Genomic DNA, 8,835 nt, shown 5'->3' on the forward strand with positions numbered 1-8,835 from the left:
TTTTTGCAGAAGTGGTTGGTTTGGGGGTTGGGTTTTTTGTTTGTTTTGGGTTTGTTTTGTTTTATAAATTTTTAAAAAGTAGAAGTAGCCTATATTCAGTTCAAACATGGAGAGCTGGCTCAGCAGTTGTAAGAACACTTCCAAGTTTAGTTCCCAGCACTGACAGCAGGCAGCTCATGGCCGCTTATAATTCAAGCTCCGGGGGACTGCTGCAGTCTCTGGCCTCTGGGCATGTGCATATACATACATACATACATACATACTACACACACACAAAATCTTTTTTTAAAAATGAATAAAAATCACAAGGAACAGCCAAGGATCATGACATATACCATGCACTAGGGAGTCTGAAACAGGAGAATTCTTAAGTTGGAGGCCCATCTGGTCTATATAGCAAGCCCTTGACTGGAGAAGGGTTAACTGCTTTAACCTGCACCTGAATGAATGTGGTATAGAGACGTGCCCACTGTAAATGTAAGCATACCTATACAATCGGTGATAAATAGTAGGGTAGAGGAAAGCCACATTAAGTTGATTTTTAATTGGTGCAATATAACATGTTTCTACATCATATTTTAATTTTCATTACTAATTGAGGTGAAAATGCAGAGTAATTCTTTGACATTTTTGCAGGAGTCATGGATAAACTTGCCAGGTTTAGTACCATGTTTTTGTTACTATCTCTGTTACACTTTGGCTCTGATTGTCCCCTTTTTATCAAGTTTTTCTTAGAAAATAATGTGACTGTTCTGCTTGTGTCCCTGAAAAAGCACCAAGGGAAGCTGTGAGGTCTCCACCTCACACTGAAGCCTTTAACTCCAGGAGGCAAGAGGTGCCAGGAAATGTGATGCTAAGCAGTTAGAAGATAAGTGAGAAAATGGGCCATTACAAAGAAAGACTAGGTTATCACAACATGCCCCCAAAAGTGGCCTCTTAAGGGACATACTCTGTATGGCAGCCAGTGGTTCCATTTCCTGTATCCACAAGGAAACAGATCATGTATGGCGTGGATTAAAAGGAAACTGCTGCCGGCTATGGTGATGTTATCCTGTCCTCTGCATCTTCAGGCAGGAGCCGGTCTGTAGCATAGCAGCGAGAGTGTCCAGGTTGAGACTGATACCAACCCTTCACGGCTGGTAAACGTTAATGTTGGCTACTGTGCCAAGTGTCATGCCTTAGTGCTACTAGCTCCTTGACAGTATTCTTCCAGAGAACTTGTGTCATGTTCCTGCAGCCATGTATGTGAATGCTCAGGGAACTTGTATAATCTCATGCAGACGTGCTAGGAATTAACACTATGACACATGGAGTAGAGCAAGCCAGTTTCTTGATGGAATTGGTGGGTCCCTATGAAAGGTGACAGAAGCTTTGGCATTCTTTGTCCTGTGTTTTAAGTAGAAAATTATTGCTGGACGGTGGTGGCGCATACCCTTTATCCCCCAGCACTTTGGAGGCAGTGGCAGGCTGATTTCTGAATTGGAGGACAGCCTGGTCTACAGACAGCCATGGCTATACAGAGAAACCCTGTCTCAAAAAAAGCAGGGGAGGGTAGAAAATTGTTAACACTGTTAGAGACGTAGAGGAGACAGTTGACAACAGAGGTAGCCACCCCGATTCTGCTTTGGTTTTGTTGTGCTATTTCCCCTCACTCTCCACACCCCTATTTTCTTTAAATATTTCCAAAATTGATCAGTCATATCTCAGAGGACTGGAATAAGAAAAATCTATATACAGGCAAACAGTTGTGCTGGTGAGAGTGTTCTATGTACTAGAGAATGGGAATTGTGTAGTGGGCGTTGCTGAGACCATCAAGAACTGGGCCCAGTGTTCTAAGCTAGTACAGATGACCTGTCAGAGGAGCCCTTTACTTTCTGCTCCCTTTCTGAGATCCTAATGAATTTGGAATCAGGTCAGCAGAAGACCAGTAGGAGCTGTTAAGTTCTAAATGGTAACTGAAACAAAACAGGATGTGCAACTGTTAGAGGTAACTATAATTTGAATAGGGCAGTTTGTTGCTATTATATATAATATGTAATGGTGTGGGACCAAATGTAAAATGCTTTGAGAAATTCACATACAGCACTTGAAGTCAAGCACCAGATGAAAACTAATTGTTTGTAATTCCAGCACTGGAGGCTAAGGCGGGAGGATTGGGAGTTTGGGGCCAGTCTGGATTACTCCGCAAGTTCCAGGATTACCTAGGAGGGTGTACAGAGTGAGACTTGCCCTGGGTTTGGGCGTGGGGGTAGAGTAACACGGTGCATTAAAATTAGTTTTAAAAAATGATATAAACTATTTCAGATAGCTGTCTTAAGATTTCCTACAACAATTGAAACTTGAAATTTGAAGTTGTGTATTTGTATATCTAGTTTGATGAGAGAACTTGGTAACTGTCAGTTACTCCATGGTAGCTTTGTATATAGACTTCCAAAGGTTAATGTCCTAACAGCTACTTCGTTGTTTACTCATGAAAACCCAGCTAGTAAATATTGATGTTCAGGGCTGTGGGCTTGCACAGTCCTTGGGGTTCTGTTCACGTAGAACACAATTGGGAGTTTATCAAACACTGTTACACTTTGATTCATACTTCAAACCAATTTCCATTAGGCGCTCACATGCTGCCATTTAAACAGAATGAACTTACTGTGCCCTTTTCACTGTTCTTAGATAATACTGTCATTTCAGTGAGGATTCAGACTGAGTCTCTCTGCAGGATACAGCTCTGGTTCTTGTCAGTGAGAAGCCACTGATCTGCAAAATATGTCCTTTTCTCTCCCTTTGACTGGTTCCAGATACAGTGGTGTGTCCTCATTGGTTACACATGCTACTACAACACTAATGCATTTGAATAAATTAGTTGGAATATACATTTGTGCCTTTTCTTCATCTTTAATTGTTAACTTTTACACTGAATTATCTGGTGAAGCCTTTCAAATATCAGGCCTTTACAATCCTGCCGTGTGGATGCTTCGGGTTCTTTTGGTTGATAACAAGTTCAGCTTGTTTACAGTCTTAACACTATTTGATCTTTAACCAGATCTGTATTTCATAGTTTTTCGAAATTATTTAACGAGTTTGGGTTGCAAGGATATGATTTTAAAAGGCTAAAAAGGAAAACCTAGCATGGCACAAAGGAGAACATGTTTCACTCTCAGACCTCGATATTTGCATCCGAAGTCACAATTCACGTGCTCACTGGCCGGCCATCTGCAGTACCTATAGCTGCTGTTTTGAAAGCAGAAAACCAAGCACCCCAGCTAATAAGAAAAGGAATGTGAAATTCTGGAAACTCAGAATATCCACGTATTTGCTTTTGTACCGGTCACGAAGTTTATACAGCAGCTCTTCCAAATGAAAAAGAGGAAAGACTCAAACCTTTCGCTTCCCTACACTGCAGTCCCACAAACTTTTGACAAGCGCCCCCTTGCCTTCTGCTTCCTCAGCTCCTGCAGGAGAGGCCACGCCCCTTTCGGAAACGGCGGTGGGGGCCGGCAGTGGCTCCTGTGGCGTCACCTCCGGGTCGCACGAGCACTTCCGGGTCACTGGCACCGGGCTGCGGTTTCCGCGGCCGAGGAGGTGGTCGCAGCGGGCTCCCTACCTGGCTCTGCTACCGCCGTGGCGGAAGCGCCTTCCCTCAGGTAGGCGGCGGCGGGGCCGGGAGCGGGGAGGCCACGGCGAGGTGGGCGGTACCGAGCGCTGTGCCGGCCGGAAGGCGACCCCAGACCGACGCAGCCGCCTTCCCGCTCTCAGGCCGCGCCGAGGCGACCGACGTCCCGCTCGGAGACCCGGCAGCCACTGCGCTCCAGCTCCGCAGTGAGGAGGGGATTCCGAAGTTCTGCACTTGCCGCCACCTTCAGTGATTGGAGATGGCCGAGCCAGCTCGTTGCAGCAGACGTTGAAGTCGCTGTGAGCTCTTTTCCAAATAATGCTTAGATGTCAAAAGGAGCGTGGCAGGGCTCCCCTGGCCGATTTTCAAGTTTATGTCTCTCTGACCTTTTTTCTCCCCTTCTCCGCACACACGTACTGACTGGTGTTTACTTTGAATGAGCTGAATGTTTTTGTTTAACACTCGTCGAGTATCCGGTACTGTTCTCAGCCCGCAGGTCACACCAAGTGAACAAAATAAAGACCCATGCCCTCGTGGACTTGACATTTTATGCGGGAAAGTAACATAAGACCGTTAGGTAACTTGCTGGCAGACGGAGCTATCAAAACATTTTAGCAGCGAGATAAAGGGTTTGGAGAAGCTTCATGGTGGATGTTGGAGTTCATATGTGGTGGTCAGTTTAGGTGCTATTGAGTGGAGCGATTGGAGTTATGTGTTAGCCAAATTTATATCTGAGCGAGAACATTACAGGCAGAAAAAACAGCCAGCGCAAAGGCCTGTCATGCTCAGGGCAGTTGAGAGTGCAAAGGGAGGTGGAAAATAGATCAAACCGAACATAAAGCCAGATCGTCAGGCCTGATGGAACCTGACGGAAAAGATGTTCTAGCCCATATTCTCGAAAGATAACCCCACTGCAAATTATAAAGTGTGAGGGACAAGTGTAAAGAAAATTTGAACACCATGAATCAGATGACTTGTACTAGTGGTGGCACAATAAAATAATCATGGGGATGTTGAGAAATGACTGGCTTCTGGATTCATTTTGAAAGTTGCCCTTCCAAGATTTGCTAGGAATTGGACCATCTTTATGATTTATATGACTTTGAGGGCCCATAGAAGTATAGTGTTACTTCAACTGAGGTACAAAGGACAAGTAGAGGTTTTGAATAGATTAGTTCCAGAATTGAGAATTGTTAGGAGGGTGTGTGAATTTGGGAATCACCAACTGATGCTCAGAGTCATAAGAATGAATGTAAATTTACTTGGTAAGTGTATTTAAAACAAAAATAGTAAACAGTCAAATACTGTCTTGTGATTGTAAAGACTGGAGAAGGAAGGGTCAGCCAGGTATGGTCGCAAACACCCTTGATCCCAGCACTCAGGAGGCAGAGATCCAGACAAGCCAGGGTTACCTAGAGAAGAGGGTCAGTCAGCAGGATGAATCAGTGAATCTAAGACTGCAACCCCCGAAAGTGAAGTACCAAGCAGAGCTGCTGTAACCAGAAGTTATTTGTGTCAGATTCTCCAGTCTGGTGAGATCAGCCTTAGCGGTGCCGTTGGTGACCTACAGCATGAGTTTCTTTACAGTTAGAGCCTAAAGTTTGGTGTGAGTTTAGGGGTGGGAGGAGAATAGAAACCGGTGAGTACAAATAACTCTTAACTTTTACCAGTCAGAGGAATCCCATGTAGGAGGCAGGGCAGTTGGATGTGAGTGGCTGCTTTTGTTACTCTATCCACAGTGAAGAAGGAGCTGCCGGTATGCTTGCAGATAGAAATGATGGGAAAAAGGGAAGATTTGATTGTAAGCTAGAGAAAAGGGTCTAATAGGTGGAAAATTGCATGCAGGTAAAAGCATGTTAACATAAAGACAGATCTGACAGAAAGGCAGAGTGTGTGGGTACGGACAGAAGTGAATAGGTGGGTGTGGTTGTACAATTCTAGTTGTCATTAACATTTTGTCAGTAACGTAGAAATGTGCCCCCATGTAAATGTATTTCTAATGTTTTATATTAGTATTTATAGGTGCCAAGTTTTTCACTCAAATATTTTTTGAAATCATACTACATTACATTGTTCTGAGTGGTACATACATAGCTGAACTAGATTTCCCTATTTCCCTGTATTATCTAGTATAGTAAAGACAGTACTATGTATATATGTAAGCCTTAGTTATTGATAAGAGTGAAACTTTGTGTGTGCGTGCGTGTATGTGGATACTCATAGAGGCCAGAGGAGGACGTGGGATTCCCTGGAGCTAGAGTTAGAGCCAGTTGTGATCTACTCAATTCAGGTGCCTCAAACTGAACCAGGGTCTTCTTCAAGAGTCCTCTGCATTTGCTCTTAACTGTAGAAGTGTCTTAAGCTTTTTTGATAATTGTTTCGATGTAGAGTGGACCATTCTGAATATGGGTACAAAGAGAGAAGTGAGGGAAGGTGATACAAGTTTCAGAGTCTTCAGCACATAGATGGGATTTAACATCATAAGCCGAGATGGAATAATTAACGGGGAAAGCAGGTAATTCAGAAACTGGAAGTCAGAGAGCTGAGAAATAATTGTCAAAGAAAACAGGAAATACAGTAGTTCCATGAGCTGGAACCGGAAAACAACAGATCACAGAATGCTCTGTTGGATCAGTTGCTGACCAAGTGTAATCTGAAGATGGTAGGTCATTAGTTTTGCCAAATCTCGTTGTACTCCTTCCTGGAGCAGAGCTCCTTAGGATTCAGGAAGATTTTTTGTCTTGTTTTATTGTTTTGGGTTGGTTTGTTCGTTGTTGTTTTTAGACTTATTTTTATTTTATGTGCATTTGTGTTTTGCCTGCATGTATGTCTGTGTGAGGGTGTCAGATCCCCTGAAACTGAAGTTACAGATGGTTTCTAACTGCTATTTGGGTTCTTGGACACTTCTGTGGCTTTTCTTACCCTCGTCTCACCTTTACCTATTCCAGAGTGGCTTTCCTTTGAAGACTGGGAAGCTTTTCTAAGCCAACTCTGTCCTTAAGCAGCCTGTATCATACAATGAATTATTTCTTTTTGCACAAAATTTAACCTTTTTATGTGTCCATTACCCTTTGTAGACAGATTTTAGGACCTGTTCATCTTTATCCATCTTGTCTCTGTTTCCTGTCATAGTGCCATTCTTTTGGCGAAAACTCTGATGGAATTTTAAGAAAATAGAAAAGTAAAGGTCCCAAGAGCAGATATCACGTCACTATGTGATAGCAGGTAGAATGTATTCTATGTGGAAAATTTTAAACTAAGGGAAAACCTATGGAAAAAATAAAGATGCACATTTTAATGAATATGTCAGCATACTGAATTAAAAAATAAATACCATACTGGTATTAAAATCAGAAAAATCAACTCTTTGGACTTACAAGATAATTAATGTAGTAATTTGTAATTGAGTTCTCATCGTTCTGTGTTAGAATACATGAAGTGATAGATTACTATATATAATTTACATTGTTACAAGTTGGTCTTTTATATTAAATTTGTAGGACATCAATGCAAGCCTGAAGAAAAAGTAATTGCTTCCTTTTAAGCCATGGCATATCAGTTATACAGAAATACAACTTTGGGGAACAGTCTTCAAGAGAGCCTTGATGAGCTCATACAGGTGCGGCCAAGCATTAAACATGATCTGTGTACATCTTCAAAATGTCTTGTTAAAAAAATTTTAAATTAATGGTTTTCCCTTCTGATGTTAAATGATGAACTACAGAAATGATCCCTGAAAGTAATCTTTTCATCTTAAATTTAGAGGAAAGGCAAATTATATCACTTTAAAAGTAATTCTGTCCAATATTATAAAATTCTTTGAGATTTGAGTTAGAATTTTGAATTTCTATTTCAATTTTAGAAGAATTAATCTTACTCAAATCATACAACTAAAAAAGTGCTAAATGTTTATTTTTATGTTCTGTTGGCGTCTGGAGGGAAATGTGGGAGTGAGGTTGCTTTTTTTTTTTTTTTTTTTTTTTTTTTGAGATGGTCTAGGCTGTCATTGAATGATCCGTAGTTAAGAATGGCCTAGAAGGGCTAAAGAGATGACTTAGCAGTTAAGGGTACTGACTGCTCTTCTAGAGGTCCTGAGTTCAATTCAGAGCAACCATATGATGGCTCACAACCATCTGTAATGGGATCTGATTGCCTCTTCTAGGTATGTATAAAGACAAATCACTCAATACATAAAAATTAATTTGGTAGGGGGAGTTCAAGACAGGGTTTCTCTGTGTAGCCCTGGCTGTCCTGGAACTCACTCTGTAGACCAGGTTGGCCTCGAACTCAGAAATCTGCCTGCCTCTGCCTCCTAAGTGCTGGGATTTAAGGTGTGCGACACTACTGCCTGGCTAAAATTAATAAATATTAATGAAAAGGGGGGAGAGAGAAAAAGAAAGAAAGAATGAGAGAGAGAGAGAATATTATAGCCTAGAACTTCTGGCCTTCCTGCTGCCACCACCTGCTGGGATTACAGCTGTGCATCACCATGCCTGGCCCCATCTGCTCTGGTGTTATTATATAGACTTTGGTATGATTTGATTTTGTTTGTTCTTTATATATAGGTCTCAAATGTTTTATTAAGAAAAAAAAACTTAGCTGGGCAGTGGTGGTGCACACCTTTAATCTTAGCATTCAGGAGGCAGAAACAGGCAGATCTCTATGAGTTCAAGGCCAACCTAATTTATAGAATGAATGCGAAGACATCAAGATTATACAGAAAAGCCCTGTCTTGAAATAAAACAAAGCAAAAAGAAAAAGCCTGGTTTCCCATTTTTTGACTATTTTGTCAACTGAAGGATTAGCAAGTTTTTTCTGGCTTTGCAAACTCACCACAGGTTCCTTTTCCTGTCAAGATATGGTGTAGTTCTTTTCAGTCTTTGCTTTACTGTCCCAGGAGAATGAGGGTTTCCACTGTACAAGTTCCGATTAACTTATGTTAACTTTTAGACTGTAATCAGTATACTTTATTTGTCTTAAATGTTCTCCCCTTAGCAAATTTTATGTTCTTCATTTTTTTTCTCAGTCTCAACAGATCACCCCCCAGCTTGCCCTTCAAGTTCTACTTCAGTTTGATAAAGCTATAAATTCAGCATTGGCTCAGAGAGTCAGGAACAGAGTCAATTTCAGGGGCTCTCTAAATACATACAGATTCTGCGATAATGTTTGGACTTTTGTATTGAATGATGTTGAATTCAGAGAGGTGACAGAACTTATTAAAGTGG

The 8,835-nt window shown here is 41.6% G+C and overlaps 1 protein-coding gene across 1 annotated transcript in view; it reads left to right on the top strand.

Annotated features, from left to right (window-relative positions):
- Window positions 1–3,535: 3,535 nt before the first annotated feature.
- The window catches only part of Gtf2a2 (general transcription factor IIA subunit 2), a 9,894-nt gene continuing 4,594 nt past the window's right edge, over window positions 3,536–8,835 (top strand). Inside the window, exons 1-3 of the mRNA XM_029543587.1 lie at window positions 3,536–3,641; window positions 7,111–7,229; window positions 8,637–8,822. Of these exons, the coding sequence (XP_029399447.1) occupies window positions 7,158–7,229; window positions 8,637–8,822 (258 nt within the window). The 5' untranslated portion in view covers window positions 3,536–3,641; window positions 7,111–7,157. The remainder of the gene's footprint in view (window positions 3,642–7,110; window positions 7,230–8,636; window positions 8,823–8,835) is intronic.

The sequence above is a fragment of the Mus pahari genome, chromosome 10, assembly GCF_900095145.1.
Source record: "Mus pahari chromosome 10, PAHARI_EIJ_v1.1, whole genome shotgun sequence".
Lineage (NCBI taxonomy): Eukaryota > Metazoa > Chordata > Mammalia > Rodentia > Muridae > Mus > Mus pahari.